Raw genomic sequence first — 19,456 nt, 5'->3', positions numbered from 1 at the left:
ACAGCAGGCACCGCTGGTAATGATTTGAACATGTCTGAACACTTGGCATGCCTCACTTCCCTTGGCTCAATCAAAATAAACATCTACTGAACATGAACTAGGCGCCAGACGTGCCCCCTGTCCTTAAGCAGCTTGTGATCTAGGGAGGAAAGACAGACACGAAACAAGTGACTACAAGTTTATGAGTTTTACCAAGGGGCATTCGAGTGTGCCTTGGAGACACAGAAGAGGGGGTGCGAGTCTAGTCTAGGGGTTCAGGGGAAAGCTTCCCTGCAGAAGGAATATTTGAGTTGAGGTTGAGGGTGAGTAGGAGTTAGAATAGGCCCTAGGGAGCAGTCCAGGTGAAGGCCAAGGTGAACTTCAGATGATAGGGCTATTTAATGGGCAGTAGGGAGCACCCAGTTCAGCCTAATTCTCCTGTGAGTTGGGGCTTGGCCCATCCAGCCCTTATCCATCCTCTTAAGGGGCAGATGCTGCACTAAACGGGACAGGGAGTCGAGTGGCCTGTGCGTGGGTACCTCTCGGGGCTCCCTCCTCTGACTCAGGCGGCACAGGAGCTGTTGTGAATTCAGCACCACTCTTGTTGGAGCAATATTAAACATCATCACCAAAGGCAGTTTTGACTCATTTATTTATTAATATAGAAAAGGAGCCCAAGGCAGCTGGACCAGTAGTACAAAGCACCAGGAGTTAATACTATTCTGGTGAAAGGGTTGGCTTTACAAAAGTGAAGGAGTAGGCAAGAGCTGCCCTGGTTCTGGGGCCAGGCCCAGCCTACTGCCCAGAACCTCGGAGCAGCACCTGGAACCAGCTGCTGGGAGAGAGTGACGGGGGGTCGGGGGCTGATGAGCTGGAGACCAGAAGGACAGGTGGCAGGGATGGAGGGCCAGGCAGTGAGAACCATCCTGTGGCTGATGAGGACAGGCAACTGCCGGCTGGAGGCTCCCCACTGGACCCTGGGCGGAGGCTCACGTGAGCCTCAGCTCCGGGGGCAGGTAGAAAAACCCTGCGGATACTAGAGAGGATGGGGATCCAGACACGGCTCAGGGTTGAAGGGCCTTTCCCTTCTCTCCACCAGGGGCCACCTTTCTCAACACTATGGGTGGGGCTTCAGGGCCCAAGGCACAGAGGGAGGCCCAGAGGCCTCCCAGCGGGAGGAAGAGGGGGCAGAAAGGAAGCACTTGAATGTTCCCAGCTTAGGCAGCTGGGGCTGAGACACAGGGCAGGCAAACAGCACCCCCGTACAATGAGGCTGGAATGCAGGGCTGGGTTGGGCTTATCCTCAGCCAGGACCAGCCCCATGGCAATGGTGCTTGCCTCAAACCTTAGCAAACAGAGTCTGCTGTGAGCACTGGCTCTCAGCATGCCAGCTCTCAGGGTGCCAGCCCTAGCTCTCCTGGAACAGAGCTGTCTCACCATGGACCAGCCATGCCCTGCCCTGCCCTGGGCCTCCTCTGTTAATGAGGGCTTTGGATATGACCTCTCAGGTCACGGGAGCTGCAGGACCTGCTCTTGGTACTTAAGTGGGAACCAGTCCCAACCAGACTCCGGACAGAACTGGCATGGGCCGGGGGGCCGGGGGTGACGGGGGAGGAAGATGTTCCTGCACGGAACTTACCCCACACACACTCCAGAGCCAGGAAAGGCCACTGAGAGCCTCTCCTTCGCCCAGGGGAGGCGGCCGCCCTCCCTTTGGCACAGGGGGGACGCAGCTTGGTGTGACCCTTCATAACCACACCTGGGTAACACTCGGCATGGAGAGAATGGGGTGGCACTCTGCAAGCCTTTATGCTCTTCCCTGGGGTGGGGAGCTCAAGGCCACTTGTGGCTTTTGCCTCTAGCCCTTAGCGTAGAGAGGAGTGCTCTCCTTCTGTGGTCCTGCCCTGGGGACAGCCCGAGACTCTGCCTGGCTGGCACATGTTAGTTGGTCAGGAAGGGACAGAGGGGTAAGTAAGGAGACAGGGAGGTGAGAGTGAATCTCTGGCTTTCTCCTTGCCCTCTAGGGAGAGCAGCTCAATCAACCGAGTCGCAGATCTCCTCCACCACTGCGTTGAAGATGTGTGGCTGGTCCGCGTACACGTGGTGTGAGGCGCCCTCGATCTCCTGTGGATGGAGGACCCCACCAGGGGCGGGACAGCCCTTTATTCAAGGCACTGGAAAGCTATTGCACCATTTCTTTTTCCCTTAAGCCTGCTTGCCCGTCGCCCATGAGCACTTACTTTATCTAAGACAACAGTCCACCTTTCTCCCCAGATCTTGGCACTTCCCTGTGGGAGTCAGTGAATCCCAATATCCCATCCTTACTTCTCCCATGGCGCCTGATTTTATCTTTCCTTCCATGCCAGCCCCTCCAGCGACCTGCTCATGTCAGCGACCTGCTCATGTCATCCACATGTCCACTAAAGCAGGGCCCATCAGGCACCAGCCTAATTAAGGATACTCATTAGCAAATGAAGGTGGGGGGGGCGGAGGAGTGTGGTGGGAAGGCTTCATGGCAGCCTCTACAGTTCCCAGCTCTGGTTTGGGGTGGGAATTACAGGGGGTGGAGGGACAGCATGGTGCCTGTGCCTGACTACTGGACAAGAATCTGCCTTTCAGCTGAACTGAGCTACACAGAAGTGAGAAGCCCCTAATTATGATTTTACAGAGAGCCAGCCCTTTCAAATCCACTACCATAGCTCAACCTGTCCACTCCTCTTTCCCCCCGACTCTCCCATCACCCTTCGCTACCCTGACTCAGCTACTCTGGGTCAGTCAACACGTGCTGGGATGTTGCAGTGTTTCCACCTCAATCCTGCTCCTCCAGTGGCCAACGTACCATGTCTCGGACGTAGGAATCCGGCCGCTGCAGCTTCACCTTTTTTCCCGTGCTGGTGTCTATCCAGGTGTTGGCCCCGTAGATCATGGTGATGGGCATTTCTTTTTGAATCAAGTGAATTCGCTCTAACATGGGTCGCCGGGCCCAGCCGAAGGACTCCATCATGGTTTTGAATGCTGTCTCCCCGCTGAAGAAGCAAAACAGGGTGAGGCAATGAATAAACGCCACAGCCTAAAATGTCAGTTTGTTGATCTCAGAGGCTGGGGAAGTATCTTTGTCATTCTTTGTGGTCCTCTCAGAGCCCAGCACTGGGCTCATTAAATATTAGGAAGATTAGGAGACAGGACTGAATCTCCAGAGGCTCCCATCACAGATGAGTTAGGAGGGACACACTTGTGAAAACCCCATGGCACTGAGAATTATCCAAGAGCCTAATAGGTTACTGTTTATTCAACAAATATTTATGTGGCATCCCGGAGCTGAGGGTGGGGACATATGAACAAGACAGACACAGTGCCTGCCCTCCTGGAGCTCACATTATCTTCATACTTTAGGCATAAATAATGAATTATATGATTAACTTAACTTCAAATTTCCCAAGAATTATGAAAGGGTGGCGGAGTTCTAGGAGAACACAGACTAGGGACTTGGCTTCCTGGGGCTGAAGGAGAGGGTCAGGGGGTTCACTTGGGGTGCGCTCTGATGAGCAAGTACTACAGAAGCACAAAGGGCTTGCTGAAGAGAATGGAATGAAACGTTAGTCTTGTGAGGACCTGGGGGGAGCAGCAGTTTGTGCGACTTGAGAAGCAATGATGGCCAATCTAATCTCCTTTGCTCCCTGGCCATTTCCTTAGGGAGAGCTAACCGAGGCTGTGTCACGAGGGGTCTGCAAGGCTGGGGCAGAAGCCAGCTGTCCAGGTTGCTCTCCTGGGAAGCAGGAGAGGTTGGGGACACCGCCACCCAGCAGGCTCAGCCTGTTTGGGAATTATATCCCCAGTCTCCTTTGCACCCCTGAGATGAAAGAGAGCCTGGGTTCTGCACAGGCCACCAGAAACAGGGCTCCTCCTTAAGGCAGTGCAGCATAGTGGAAAAATCATGGACTCTGGAGTCAGAGAGACATGAGTTCAAATCCTGGCTGTAGTTTCTAAGCAAGTCATGTAAACAAGAATACACCTTAATTTTCTCATTTACAAGCTGGGAGGAGTTATACCCACTTTATTAGGTCATTGTGAAGAAAATGAAAATATGTACAAAGCCCCTAAATCTAGGTGAAGCAAAGTAGGTACCCCATCCCCCAAGTATTCTTCTTTGGCCAAATCGTATGTTTTCCAAGGGAATGGTAAGAGTTACCATGAGCTCATGAGGGTTACAACTCAGGAAGACTCGGGGGCTTATAAAATTGAGTGATGGTGTTTGGGGGAAGGGGCTGGTTATCACTGATGTCATCTCTGCTTCTTCTAGGACCTGAATGAGGTGTGTGATTATGTACTCTGTGGCTTAGATTGGGAGGCCATTCATTATATGGAACTAGGTCTGGGACTGGGGAATGCTCTGAGGAAAGGGCTAGGGGTGGGCCTGCAGGGTCTCAGAGGGTATGAGACTGGCACTGAGCCCAGTGGGAGCTGAGAGGAGTTGAGAGCAGGAAGCAGTGGGCTTCCTGATTTGACTGTTGAGCTGAGTTTCTATACTGCTGCTTAAGCAGGGTCCTTCAATCAGCTGGGCTCCTGAGGAATGTTGGATGAACAGTTCCCACGCTGCCTGAAAGCTGTCTGGGTTTGACGCTAATGCCCAGACAGCACTGCTGGAATGCAAAACCCCAGTTGCTTCACAGCTTTTGGCTGAACAGTCCTGAAATGAGGCATGGCAGTGCTGCTGCTCCCAATGACCTTGGCTCCCCTGAGATGCCTCCCAGTAGTGTGGGGTGAGGCCCCCACAGAGGTGGTGCCTCATGGTATCAGCCACTCACATGGCACTGCCTGAGGGGAAGACTACCTCCCTGACTCTGCCCTGGATGGCAGTTGTCAAGACTGTAGATCAACAGGCTTCTGGGGCCTATGTCTGAGTTGTCATAGATATAAACTTCTAGAGATTCTGCGGACATCCCCAAATCCCCCAAAGATAGGGAAGGCATTCCTATCCCAACAGTAAGTATTTCAAGGTGCACATAATTAAATTTTTAAATGCATAATCCATCAGCAGTTCTATTTGTAGGACTGTAGTCTAGAGATAGTCACATGTGTGCAAAGGAAGATACATAAGGAGGTTCCCTGAAGCAATATCACATGATATCTCAGACCTAAACTAACAAGAAGATTCAGGAATTACAGGTCTGGGACAGGAGAAGACTTTCTTTCTTTTTTTTTTTTTTCTTTATAAAAATACCATGTTCAGAGAAGGAAAAAGAACTACAATCCTGCAGCCTGTGGAACAAAAACCACATTCACAGAAAGATAGACAAGATGAAAAGGCAGAGGGCTATGTACCAGATGAAGGAACAAGATACAACCCCAGAAAAACAACTAAATGAAGTGGAGATAGGCAACCTTCCAGAAAAAGAATTCAGAATAATGATAGTGAAGATGATCCAGGACCTCGGAAAAAGAATGGAGGCAAAGATGGAGACAATGCAAGAAATGTTTAACAAAGACTTAGAAGAATTAAAGAGCAAACAAACAGAGATGAACAATACAATAACTGAAATGAAAACTACACTAGAAGGAATCAATAGCAGAATAACTGAGGCAGAAGAACGGATAAGTGACCTGGAAGACAGAATGGTGGAATTCACTGCTGCGGAACAGAATAAAGAAAAAAGAATGAAAAGAAATGAAGACAACCTAAGAGACCTCTGGGACAACATTAAACGCAACAACATTCGCATTATAGGGGTCCCAGAAGAAGAAAGAGAGAAAGGACCCGAGAAAATATTTGAAGAGATTATAGTCGCAAACTTCCCTAACAGGGGAAAGGAAACAGCCACCCAAGTCCAGGAAGCACAGAGTCCCATACAAGATAAACCCAAGGAGAAACACGCCGAGACATGTAGTAATCAAATCAGCAAAAATTAAAGACAAAGAAAAATTATTGAAAACAGCAAGGGAAAAATGACAAATAACATACAAGGGAACTCCCATAAGGTTAACAGCTGATTTCTCAGCAGAAACTCTACAAGCCAGAAGGGAGTGGCATGATATACTTAAAGTGATGAAAGGGAAGAACCTACAACCAAGATTACTCTACCCGGCAAGGATCTCATTCAGATTCAACAGAGAAATCGAAAGCTTTACAGGCAAGCAAAAGCTAAGAGAATTCAGCACCACCAAACCAGCTCTACAACAAATGCTAAAGGAACTTCTCTAAGTGGGAAACACAAGAGAAGAAAAGGACCTACAAACACAAATGCAAAAAACTAAGAAAATGGTCATAGGAACATACATATCGATAATTACCTTAAACATGAATGGATTAAATGCTCCAACCAAAAGACACAGGCTTGCTGAATGGATACAAAAACAAGACCCATACATAAGCTGTCTACAAGAGACCCACTTCAGACCTAGGGACATATACAGACTGAAAGTGAGGGGGATGGAAAAAGATATTCCATGCAAATAGAAATCAAAAGAAAGCTGGAATAGCAATACTCATATCAGATAAAATAGATTTTAAAATAAAGAATGCTACAAGAGACAAGGAAGGACACTACATAATGATCAAGGGGTCAATCCAAGAAGAAGATATAACAATTATAAATATATATGCACCCAACATAGGAGCACCTCAATACATAAGGCAACTGCTAACAGCTGTAAAAGAGGAAATCGACAGTAACACAATAATAGTGGGGGACTTTATCACCTCACTTACATCAATGGACAGATCATCCAAAATGAAAATAAATAAGGAAAAACAAGCTTTAAACAACACAATAGACCAGATAGATTTAATTGATATTTATAGGACATTCCATCCAAAAACAGCAGATTACACTGTCTTCTCAAGTGCGCACAGAACATTCTCCAGGATAGATCACATCTTGGGTCACAAATCAAGCCTCAGTAAGTTTAAGAAAATTGAAATCATATCAAGCATCTTTTCTGACCACAATGCTATGAGATTAGAAATGAATTACAGGGGAAAAAACGTAAAAAACACAAACACATGGAGGCTAAACACTATTTTACTAAATAATCAAGAGATCACTGAAGGAATCAGAGAGGAAGTCAAAAAATACCTAGAGACAAATGACAATGAAAACATGACAATCCAAAACCTATGGGACGCAGCAAAAACAGTTCTAAGAGGGAAGTTTATAGCTATACAAGCCTACCTCAAGAAACAAGAAAAATCTTAAATAAACAATCTAACCTTACACCTAAAGGAACTAGAGGAAGAAGAACAAACAAAACCCAAAGTTAGCAGAAGGAAAGAAATCATAAAGATCAGAGCAGAAATAAATGAAATAGAAACAAAGAAAACAATAGCAACGATCAATAAAACTAAAAGCTGGTTCTTTGAGAAGATAAACAAAATTGATAAACCATTAGCAAGACTCATCAAGGAAAAGAGGGAGGGCTTCCCTGATGGTGCAGTGGTTGAGAGTCTGCCTGCCAATGCAGGGGACATGGGTTTGTGCCCTGGTCCAGCAGGATCCCACATGCCGCGGAGCGGCTGGGCCTGTGAGCCATGGCCGCTGGGCCTGTGCGTCCGGAGCCTGTGCTCCGCAACGGGAGAAGCCACAACAGTGAGAGGCCCGCATACCACAAAAACAAAAACAAAAACCAAACAAAACAAAAAAAGAAAAAGAGGGAAAGAACTCAAATCAATAAAATTAGAAATGAAAAAGAAGAAGTTACAACAGACACTGTAGAAATACAAAGCATCCTAAGAGACTACTACCAGCAACTCTATGCCAATAAAATAGACAACCTGGAAGAAATGGACAAATTCTTAGAAAGGTATAGCCTTTCAAGGCTGAACCAGAAAGAAATAAAAAATATGAACAGACCAATCACAAGTAATGAAATTGACACTGTGATTAGAAATCTTCCAACAAACAAAAGTCCAGGACCAGATGGCTTCACAGGTGAATTCTATCAAACATTTAGAGAAGAGCTAACACCCATCCTTCTCAAACTCCAAAAAGTTGCGGAGGAAGGAACACTCCCAAACTCATTCTATGAGGCCACCATCACCCTGATACCAAAACCAGACAAAGGTACTACAAAAAAAGAAAATTACAGACCAATATCACTGCTGAATATAGATGCAAAAATCCTCAACAAAATACTAGCAAACAGAATCCAACAACACATTACATACACCATGATCAAGTGGGATTTATCCCAGGAATGCAAGGATTCTTCAATATATGCAAATCAATCAATATGATACACCATATTAACAAACTGAAGAATAAAAACTATATGATCATCTCAATAGATGCAGAAAAAGCTTTTGACAAAATTCAACACCCATTTATGATAAAAACTACAGAAAGTGTGCATAGAGGGAACCTACCTCAACATAATAAAGGCCATATATGACAAACCCACAGCAAACATCATTCTCAATGGTGAAAACCTGAAAGCATTTCCTCTAAGATCAGGAACAAGACAAGGATGTCCTCTCTCACCGCTATTATTCAATGTAGTTTTGGAAGTCCTAGCCATGGCAATCAGAGAAGAAAAAGAAATAAAAAGAATACAAACTGGAAAAGAAGAAGTAAAACAGTCACTGTTTGCAGATGACATGATACTATACATAGAGAATTCTAAAGATGCCACCAGAAAACTACTAGAGCTAATCATTGAATTTGGTAAAGTTGCAGGATACAAAATTAATGCACAGAAATCTCTTGCATTCCTATACACTAATGATGAAAAATCTGAAAAAGAAATTAAGGAAACACTCCCATTTACCACTGCAACAAAAAGAATAAAATACCTAGGAATAAACCTAGGGAGACAAAAGACCTGTATGCAGAAAACTATAAGACACTGATGAAAGAAATTAAAGATGATACCAACAGATAGAGAGATATACCATGTTCTTGGATTGGAAGAATCAATATTGTGAAAATGACTATACTACCCAAAGCAATCTACAGATTCAATGCAATCCCTATCAAATTACCAATGGCATTTTTTATGAACTAGAACAAAAAAATCTTAAAATTTGTATGGAGACACAAAAGACTCTGAATAGCCAAAGCAGTCTTGAGGGAAGAAAATGGAGCTGGAGGAATCAGACTCCCTGACTTCAGACTATACTACAAAGCTACAGTAATGAAGACAATATGGTACTGGCACAAAAACAGAAACATAGATCAATGGAACAAGATAGAAAGCTCAGAGGTAAACCCACGCACCTATGGTCAACTAATCTATGACAAAAGAGGCAAGGATATACAATGGAGAAAAGACAGTCTCTTCAACGAGTGGTGCTGGGAAAACTGGACAGCTACATGTAAAAGAATGAAATTAGAACACTCCCTAACACCATACACAAAAATAAACTCAAAATGGATTAGAGACCTAAATATAAGACTGGACACTATAAAACTCTTAGAGGAAAACATAGAAAGAACACTCATTGACATAAATCACAGCAAGATCTTTTTTGATCCACCTCCTAGAGTAATGGAAATGAAAACAAAAATAAACAAATGGGACCTAATGAAACTTCAAAGCTTTTGCACAGCAAAGGAAACCATAAACAAGACAAAAAGACAACCCTCAGAATGGGAGAAAATATTTGCAAATGAAGAAACTGACAAAGGATTAATCTCCAAAATATATAAACAGCTCATGTGCTCAATATTAAAAAAAAAACCCAATCCAAAAATGGGAAGAAGACCTAGATAGACATTTCTCCAAAGAAGACATACAGATGGCCAAGAAGCACATGAAAAGCTGCTCAACATCACTAATTATGAGAGAAATGCAAATCAAAACTACAATGAGGTATCACCTCACACCAGTTAGAATGGGCTTCATCAGAAAATCTACAAACAACAAATGCTGGAAAGGGTGTGGAGAAAAGGGAACCCTCTTGCACTTGGAATGTAAACTGATACAGCCACTATGGAGAACAGTATGGAGGTTCCTTAAAAAACTAAAAATAGAATTACCATATGACCCAGCAATCCCACTCCTGGGCATATACCGAGAGAAAACCACAATTCAAAAAGACACATGCATCCCACTGTTCATTGCAGCACTATTTACAATAGCCAGGTCATGGAAGCAACCTAAATGCCCATCGACAGACGAATGGATAAAGAAGTTGTGATACATATATACAATGGAATATTACTCAGCCATAAAAAGGAACGAAATTGGATCATTTGTTGAGATGTGGATGGATCCAGAAACTGTCATACAGAGTGAAGTAAGTCAGAAAGAGAAAAACAAATATCGTGTATTAACACGTATATGTGGAACCTAGAAAAACAGTACAGATGAACTGGTTTGCAGGGCAGAAATAGAGACACAGACATAGAGAAGAAACCTATGGACACCAAGGGGGGAAAGCTGCGGGGGGGGGGGGGGTGAGGGGGTGATGAATTGGGCGATTGGGATTGACATGTATACACTGATGTGTATAAAATGGATGACTAATAAGGACCTGATGTATAAAAAAATAAATAAAATTCAAAAAAAAATACCATGTTCATATCACTTTTTCAGTTAAAAAAAAAAAAGATCTTTGCAAATGTTTTCCAGTCTTTTTGCCTGTCAGGCTAACTGCCTATCTCCAGGGAAGAGTAAGGATCCTTCTCTAGAGACGGGCGGCATGTTTAATTAATCTATTATCTTCTCCATTCCTTTGCGCCTATCCCTGGGAAAGTCTCTGGAAACCATCAAGCCTGCTAATGCCTATGTTCCCCTAACTGAATGAGAGCTCTGTGGAAGAAGAAATATAGCACAGAATGATCCTGGGACCGCTCTGGAGTTTTCCAGCAGCTCGAGTTTTAGCTGCCAACCCCTCGACCTGAGCCGACTCTGGAAGCTGCCCTCACCTGGGATTCTGGGCATTGCAGTGGTAGATATACTCCGATATAGTATCATCGTCAAAGAAGTCTGCAAACTTGCGTTTGAAGTCTGGTCGGAATCGCTGTACCAGGCTGGGCCCTGGGAGGGGACAGAACGTGGAGAGGCCGATTTGAATAGGGAGGAAAGACTCCTGCTTTTTTATGTGTTAACAACTTTAACCAAACATTATTTCTCCTAAGGGTTTGTTTGCTTTGTACACTTAATGTTATAGTGGCAGACAGAGCATGGAAGTCTTTTGGGAAGCTCCAGGTGACTACAAATGAGAGTCAGTTGCCAAAGAATTTAGACAGTCTAATGTCACTGAGGAACCAGATTATCTGCAGCTCAATGAAGTCCCAAGATCTTTCTCTCCAAGGATCACAAGCCCCACTGGAGTCCATGGTTGAGATGCTTTGCTTTTACAGTCTGAGCTATGTTCTCTTTCTCCCCGAGACCCTTTATGGCCGTTTAATCTTCTGAAGGTAGTGGATGAAACCAGACCACCTCCCAAGAGCCCTCTCACGTTCAGGCCTGTAATAGAATACGAGTGAAGAGGTAAACCTAATGCTGGCATCTCAGACTCGGGGCACAGTTTTAGAGCAATCTGTTCCCTTCACCTTTCTTTACATAGTACATATACAAGCAGTAGGGCACTTGAAACACACTGTGAAAACTGGGCCTAATGAATGATCAGCTTCTGGCCTCTCTCTTCTGGTCTGCTGTCTCTGTGTGAGAAGCAAGGGGTGAGAGGGAAGCAAAGCCGGGATCCCCTGGGCCCTGGTCCTCCTGCATGGCTGCCAGCCAACCTCCCGAACCATAACAGCTCTGATGCCCATGCATGGACCCGGCCAGAGGCAAGTCCAGAAATGGGGAGAGTGGTTAGAGCAGGGCTTCTCCCTGTAAAAGGATTATAGAAGGTCTGCTGGAGTGCACAGTGCCGGGTGCCCTAAGGAGGTCAGCCCTCTGCGCATTTAGTATCCTTTGGCACCTGTGTCTCTTGCTTTCCTTCCTTTCTCCCCAAACTCCTACCTTCTGCTCAAGTGCTCATTTTTCTCTTTTATCCAGAGCCATTCTGTTTCTCTTGAAGGGCCTAGAGAGACAACTCTTATTCAGCCATTAGCAATTAATTCATAATGATTGGCTATTGAACATTACTGTGTATATACAAGCCATCAGTGCAAAATAGATGGCCACCAATCTTCCGTAAAGGGAATCTGCTTTTCGCTTTATCAGAGTAAAAGGCTCCCCAGATAGGGAGGGTGCTAGCAGTGTGAGGTCAGAAGGCTGGGGCATATTGATCCCACTCACTCTGGCTGGCTCCCCCCTCCTTCCCTCCCTTCACTCACAGGATTTGCTGACAGCTACTAAGTGGTGAAGATGTGGTGTCTGACTGGGGCAGGAGCTTGCCTGCCACTGTGGGCTAGGCTGGAGGCTCTGGTCCTGACCTCTCCTGGCAACAGGTGCTGGGTGAGCTGCAGGGATGGGATCCAGCAGTGGTGACCACGCTGAAACACCAACAAGCTGCCATAAACATGTAGCACAGAAACTCAGCAGAGGAAGAGTCACCTCACAGCCCCTTCCTCTCTCTCTGGGGCACAGAGTAGCAGTTCTGCTCCATCTGTCTCTTGCATGGAAAAGCTTTTTCCATGCAGCTGAAGGAAAATAAGAACCTTCTGAAACTGCAGACAAAGACATCTGGTCCAGATTAACAGCTTTAAATAACAATGTTAGGCCTATTCCCACTTTTCATGAAGAAGAGGGGATGGTGAGAGTCCAGGTGCAGTGGGGATTCTAGAATGGGAGAGCCGTGGTTTGAGGAGATAGTTTTCCATCTATAGGCTACTCACCCCAGGGCCCAGCTACTCGAAGAACAGCCAGTGGATTGGAACGCCCTAGGACAGAGGCCACAGCCTTGACCCAGGTCGGGGGTGCACGGATCTGACTGGGGTCAGTTGGTCGGAGGGGAAAGCCCCATGGGTCCACCAGGATGAGGTGTTTAACTCTACAGGAGGAAAAAGGAGGAGTCAAGTTGTCTTTGCTTGAAGGTATCACAGCCCTTAAATCACCCAGGAAGAGAACTATTGGAAACAAATACCGGAAGTTTCCCAGCAGGGCGAGGAGTTGTCTTGATGGAGATGGGTGGCTCCCCCTTACCTGTCAGGGTACTTGATGGAGTAGGAAGTGGCCAGGAATCCTCCCAGACTGTGCCCCAGGAGGATCATACTGGGGATCCCCATGGTCTCCCGCCACGTCTCTATAGAGGTCACAAACTCGTCCTCGGCCCCCTCTGGGTCCCTCGGGAACGTTGGCCTAGAGCTTCGCCCGAAGCCGAGCAGATCGAAGGTGTGCAGAGTGCGGCGGGCGCTCAGTGAATCCATGTTGAGGATCCAGAGGCCCACGCCGCCCCCAAAGCCATGCACCATCACCAGGGGGGTGCGGTCCCTGAGCTCAGGGCTCACTGTCACCGTCCAGATCTTGTTCTGGTTTGGGAGGGACACATATCGGGCCAGGAACTTGTTCTGGAGGCCTAGGGAGAGGGGTCCAGGGCAGAGCAATAAGACTGTGTGCTGACAGCATCACCCTTTTGCTTGGACTCCCACTCTTCAGTTCTCTCTCATCCCCAAACCCTTCCTGACCTCCCTCGCTTTTCCTTTCACAACTCTCTGACCATACATCCTAAGAGTTCAACTCCAAGTACAATTTGTAGACCGTCTAGTCTGTAGGTATTAAGAGGGGCCATCTTATTCCTTGAGGCTGTTTGGGTCCCTTTGGGTCCATGGTGGCGGTGACCCCACTGACCCCACAGAGCTTCAGCATCTGTCACTCTTGTACCTGTATGTGCTTGGGGCTTGACCCATGGACAGTAGTGTCCTCACTGAGGGTATCTGGGAGGGTTGAGCCAGGTCCCTCTTAGGGACAGACCAAGGTGGGCAATGCTTGCACTGCTGGTGTGAAGGCAGTCACATGACAGAGCTGCCAGGGGCGGGGGGAAGTCACCTGGATCCCAGACAGCTTGAAAGGCTTGAAAACTGTGGCTGTTCTGTGGTTGTACTTCTCCCAGCCCATAAGAGAGAAGGTAGCCATGGCTGGGGCAGTGGCTATAGGGCGGGGAAGATCATATGAGGAATATGGGGAGATGTGGCCCAAGGATCTTGTTTGAGTCGGTGGCTGCTGATGTCCCTGGGATGCCTTAACCCCCACAGAACACTGCCCACTAGAACTGGTCTGTGGGAATCCCCAACCACTCTGGTAACTGGATGGCGGGGTGGGGTGGGGGGCGCTAATTGGGCAGAACACAAGGAATAGTAATATTAGAGAATACAGGACTGCTGGTCCTTGGGTAGGAAGACGGTAAATCTAAGAAGTGCTTGTGTGTTTGATGAGAAAGGGAGAGATGGCAAAAGAAAAGAATAGGAGAAGGAAGAAGTAAAGGAGAGGATGTGTACATTTGTACATGTTGTATGTTAATAGCTGGTACAGGGTTTGAGGTGAAGTTGTGGGATGTGACAGAAACCAGCATGACGGACAGGGAGGGAGATGTCAAGGAACCACTATCATGGAATGTGTGTCCTCTGGGCAAATCTTTTCCCTCCAGTCACAGACATCCCTTCCTCCCACCCCAAGCATTGTCAATCAGGAATCAGTGGGCTTAGTGTGCCAGGCTCCGGGAAGATCCTGTATCCTGGGCCTCCCGAGGGAGGTGGGATGAGTGTCCCTTCTACTTACACTGGAGGATCCTGGCTTCCACATTCTTCAGCTGAGACATGGAAGTGGGGCGCCAAGCGGGCAGCCAGCTGCTCAGCCAGCCTTGAGGCCTGGGACAGGGAGACACAGAGACACTCACTGGCAAAGCTGGAAACACTGATGCTCTCAGGCTCGCCGGCAGTTAGTTACAAAAGAGTTATCAGTGTGCAGGGTGTTTCCAGGCTCAGGAAACCTGCCCCTATGGCAGTCAGCAATTCCATGGCTGCCTGATAGACTGTTACTCTTCTCTGGTAAATGGTTATTAACAACAACATGCCCTTTGTTTCAACAGATACTCAGAATACCATGTGCACAACACTTCACAGTTTACAAAGCCCTTTCACATTTTTTTATCTCATTGGAGCTTTACAACTCCACTTTGTTACTGGTTATTATAATGTTCAAGGAGGTTACAAGGGGAAAAAAGCCAACTTTTAACTAATGTTTCAGTTCTCCTTTGCCATCCCTAGGACTGTATGTTCCCTTAGAGTAGGGAAAATTCCCATGCCACCTGCCCTCCTGGAAGGGCACCAGTGTTTGTGTGTGCCCTCTTCCAAGCCTCTGGAAGTACAGAGCACTGTGTCACTGCCCAGTTGGGCTCTCAGGCAATCAATCAGTCCAGCCTTGAATGACATGATGGGAGAGGCAGGGAGTAGGATGAGGGAGACCTGGGTTCAAGTCCTGCTGTGATTCCCTGACAGGACAAAGGTTGCCCTTGGTTTTGTTTCCAGTTTATGAAATGAGTAGAAAGCTCACACACGTCATCACCTCCAGTGGCATGCAGTAAAACAGACAAGATAACCTATCTTGCTTTCTACTTTATACCCAGGGAACTTTAAGTCATTGCAGGGTAGAGGTTGAAAGTAGCAGTTGTGGAATAATTTTTAAAAACCCTGGATCTAGGGACTTCCCTGGTGGTACAGTAGTTTAGAATCCGCCTGCCAATGCAGGAGACACGGGATCGAGCCCTGGTCCAGGAAGATCCCACATGCCGGGGAGCAACTAAGCCAGTGCACCACAACTACTGGGCCTGCACTCTAAAGCCCACGAGCCACAACTTTTGAGCCCATGTGCCACAACTACTGAAGAGCCCCGTGCTCTGCAACAAGAGAAGCCACCGCAATGAGAAGCCCCCACACTGCAACGAAGAGTAGCCCCTGCTCGCCGCAACTAGAGAAAGCCCACATGCAGCAACGAAGACCCGATGCAGCCAAAAACAAACAAACAAACAAACCCCCCAAAAAATGCTTTAAAAAAAAAAAAACGCCCTGGATCTAAGTCACAATAATATCATTTACAAGCAGACTGGTGTTGGCCTGTTAAATAACCTGTCTTTGAGCATCTAGATATGGAAGGGACCTCATAAGATGCCTGGGACAAAACAGATGCTCAATGAATGAGCTTTTATTATTCCTTTTCCATCCCATATGATATTTCTCTTTTCTTGAACTCTGTCTGGATGAAGTGGATTTCAGGATCCACACCACCAGTTACAGAAAGGGCCTGTAAACATCAGAACAGTCAAGCAGGGGCATTCTGCGGGGAAGCGAGGGGAACTATTACCAACCCCCCCCATGGCACACATTGGGCATCTTGCTACATCATTTGAAGTGCAGAATTTTAGATTAGAATAGTTCCCTAGAAATCTAGTCCAGCCTCTTTATTTTACAGATGAGCAAAGTGATGCCTGAAGAGGTTATACAGCTAGTTAGAAAAAGAAGCAGAACTAGAACCGGGATCTCAAATCCAGGTTTCGCCTTATTTTTTCAAGGCCACACACGAATACTCACATTATACAAGCACAGTTTCACACTTGTCTGTTTTCTGAAAGGAGGTGTGACCTAAGGCCAGAGGCTGAAGTTCTAATCCTGGCATTGCCACTCACCAGCAATGTGCCTTTGGACACATTATTTAGCCTTCTCTGTCAGTTTCCTCATCTTTAAAGGGAGGTAATAATAGTACCTACCTCATAGGGTTGTTATAAAGATCAAATGAATGAATGCACAGAGACATCACACTAGCACAAGATAAAGTCCCAATAAATGCTCTTTTCCCCAGCTAAATCATAAGCTATCTGTATTCCCAGTGTTTTGCAAGTAGCAAATCTCAGTGACTGAGGTTTGAAAGAAATACTGAGGTTGCAGGTGAAACTGGTCCATCAATGGCTTTAGCCAGATGAGAGCTGTCACTCTCAGTCAATGCAGTCCTACAAAGACTCAGAACCCTTTGAATATTCCACTGGAATTCCTTATAGGCTTGAAGCACGGGCACCAAGACCACAGAATGTTGCCAGTCTTAAGAGACAAACCTTCTCTCCACCCCACAGAGACTGTGACAAGTCAGGGCATGTCATCTGGACCTCACATTGCCTTATATCTGCCCAAAGCAGCACTCAGGAGAAATGTTGTTCCAAGGAACAGCATCAAGGGCTGCTCTGCAGAGATACTCTTCAGGGAGAGCTTTTCCTCTCTTCTTCACCAAAAATGCTACTGGTAAAGAACTGGAAATAGTCCCTGGCACACTATCTGCTCCATACCACTGGGGAGATGAGGACTGAGCTGGGGAATTCAGGCAAGAAGCAGAGCAGCCACTTAGCCATGAACTTAGCCTGGCTGGGGTTGTCTCTTCCCTTTAGGGTGCCTTTATCCTGATGGTGGGTGAGGCAGAAGGGGTTCTGTGCTGGGTGAGAAGACTGTTCTAGACCTCTGTGATCTTGAGGTCTCCTAACTTCTTTGGGCACTGGATTCTTCATTTGTAAAAAGGAACTGATCTACCTGAATCTCTACCAGCTCTAATATTCGATTTCTCTAAGTCATCGTAGCTATTGTAAATCTCCTCTTGGAAGTATCATTTTGGAAAAACACCACTCTCCTGGGCAGTTCCTTCAAGTCCAGGAAGGTATTATTGTCATAACGTTAACTAGTTTTGCAAACAGCTCTGAAAAGGGGGGAACAAGGGGGAACACGGGATCCAGGAAAGGCCCAGTTTTGGTGAACACGGCCCCCCCGCCCCCCGCTTGGCTGGAAGCTGAGTCATTCTCCAAGCAACTTTTCCTTGCTCCTATCAGACTGTGAACTGCTTGTCACACCACCTACAGGTGGCATCCCAAACTTGATGTCCTTGAGACGGTGTTAACAAATTCCAAAAGCTCTAATTCTGAAACCGCAGCATTAAGGATATTGTTATGATGATTAAAAACTATCAACAAGGATTGCCAGCGACTAAGCGTCTCGGTTGGCGAGAGCGAAAGAAACTTGCAAGCCTATTAACCCAGACCAATCCCAGCGCAGTGGAGCCCGCTCTCCGCTTGCCACGCCTTACCCGTGCTGGGCTGGGCTAAGCAAGGCTCTTCCCACACCCCTGCCTCCCAACCTGGAGCAAATCCAGACAAGCGGACCTGGCTGTTACCCCCGCACCCGCGTCCACACGCTTGCTTTGGGGGAATCTGGGACATCACCACTAAATCTAATCCCAGGGTACATAGACTAGAGGGGAGCAAGGAATGAACGCGAACACTAAAGTGGAAAGTCAGAACCGCTGGGCTGTAGAAATCGTTCTCTTCCATTCCTCCCCTGGCTCTGCTGCCGCATCTTCTGGGCAAAAGGAAAGCAACCAAATGCAACCCCCCAACCCTCCCCTGAAGCCGACCTGAAAAAGGAAAGTCTGGAAGGTGTCTAAAACTGTTCCTCAGCCACAGACAGTCCCAGGTTCATGGCCCAGAGATAGAGATAGAGAAAGAGACAGGATTAACTCACTGCTGCTCCAGATCATCAGCCATAGTAAACAAGCCCTGCCGGGTCGAGCTGAGCCAGCCCATCCCTCCGCCTGACGCCAGCACCAGCTGACCCAGAAATGGGTAGGATAGCAAAGTGGGGCGTGGCCAGCGCCGCGAACAGGGAGGAGGGGCCCCAGGACGCGGGCTGGGGCTCTGAACCCAGCCAGCTGGGACAGCTGGGACACATGAGATGTCTCCGAGAGCGTCACAGAATAGGACAGTAGTTCTGGTCACATATTTGGGGACAGTGAGGGAGATAAGTAGTACTGAAACTACCGAGTCCCTCACAGGAGCTCCATCAAACCTCTACTCTCTGATAATTAAAAAGTGAATTAACTACCCCGGCACGCTCCCGCACACCCACTGGGCTTCCCTATTATAGCCACCCCATGCCCTCAAGTCCACCCCTTAGTGTTCCTTCTAATCAGATGCTCAAGATGTTTGTGGAGACACTACCCGCCGTTGAATGTGCCTACAAAGGGTCTGAGAGCCTGTGGCCCAAGTAGACTACCAAATTTAGCAAATAAAACCCAGGACGCCTAGTTAAAGTTGAACTGCAGATAAACAGCAAATACTTTTTTGGAGTAAGCATGTCCCATGCAATATTTAGGACATAAATGGGCATCCTGTACTTTATCTGGCCACCCTAAACCTAAGGCACACATGCCAAGACGAGCATTCCTCTGCTCTGGGGTTGTCTTTGGCGCCAGCCTGGTTCCCAGGGACAGGGTGGCTCAACCTCAGGTGTCCGTCAGTTTGGGATCCCTGCCTCCCCTTCCCCAGGGGGAGCAGCTGAAGGATTAGCCTACATAGGTGGGTCCGCTTTAGGTAGCTGGAATGGGGGCTGGAGAGAGAGAGGTCCTGATTGGCTTGCTCAGCAGAGGAGTCAGATCTTAAGGCTGACTCCAGAACTTACCTGAACTGGTAAACAGGGCCTGATGTCCCTGGGGTGGTCATCCTCTTGATTAGGTTAAAACCAGACTAGAGATAGTGGATGGTGGGTGGGAGAATGCTGGTGGTAGGGGTTTGTCAAGGTGGTTTGTTTGGTTTTTTAGCCTTCCTGCAGGACTCAGGAGATCCTGA

The 19,456-nt window shown here is 47.1% G+C and overlaps 1 protein-coding gene and 1 long non-coding RNA gene across 2 annotated transcripts in view; one reads left to right on the top strand and one right to left on the bottom strand.

Moving 5' to 3' along the window:
• The window catches only part of LOC113622560 (uncharacterized), a 93,962-nt gene extending 91,181 nt beyond the window's left edge, over window positions 1–2,781 (top strand). Inside the window, exon 3 of the long non-coding RNA XR_003433569.1 lies at window positions 2,004–2,781. This is a non-coding gene — a long non-coding RNA (uncharacterized LOC113622560). The remainder of the gene's footprint in view (window positions 1–2,003) is intronic.
• ABHD4 (abhydrolase domain containing 4, N-acyl phospholipase B) lies at window positions 615–18,452 on the bottom strand. The gene is made up of 7 exons (XM_027110771.1): window positions 18,354–18,452; window positions 14,581–14,669; window positions 13,009–13,381; window positions 12,702–12,856; window positions 10,842–10,953; window positions 2,819–3,005; window positions 615–2,103 (listed from the first exon to the last, which is right to left on the bottom strand). Exons 1-7 carry the CDS (start codon window positions 18,413–18,415, stop codon window positions 2,014–2,016), a joined length of 1,068 nt encoding a protein of 355 aa, XP_026966572.1. The 5' UTR covers window positions 18,416–18,452; the 3' UTR covers window positions 615–2,013.
• Window positions 18,453–19,456: the final 1,004 nt, after the last annotated feature.

This window comes from Aethalodelphis obliquidens, unplaced genomic scaffold, assembly GCF_003676395.1.
Source record: "Aethalodelphis obliquidens isolate GAN/ISIS:26980383/991018 unplaced genomic scaffold, ASM367639v1 scaffold10, whole genome shotgun sequence".
Classification (NCBI taxonomy): domain Eukaryota; kingdom Metazoa; phylum Chordata; class Mammalia; order Artiodactyla; family Delphinidae; genus Aethalodelphis; species Aethalodelphis obliquidens.
Note: the sequence above shows the minus strand (reverse complement) of the source record. Positions and strands in the feature narration are given on the sequence as shown.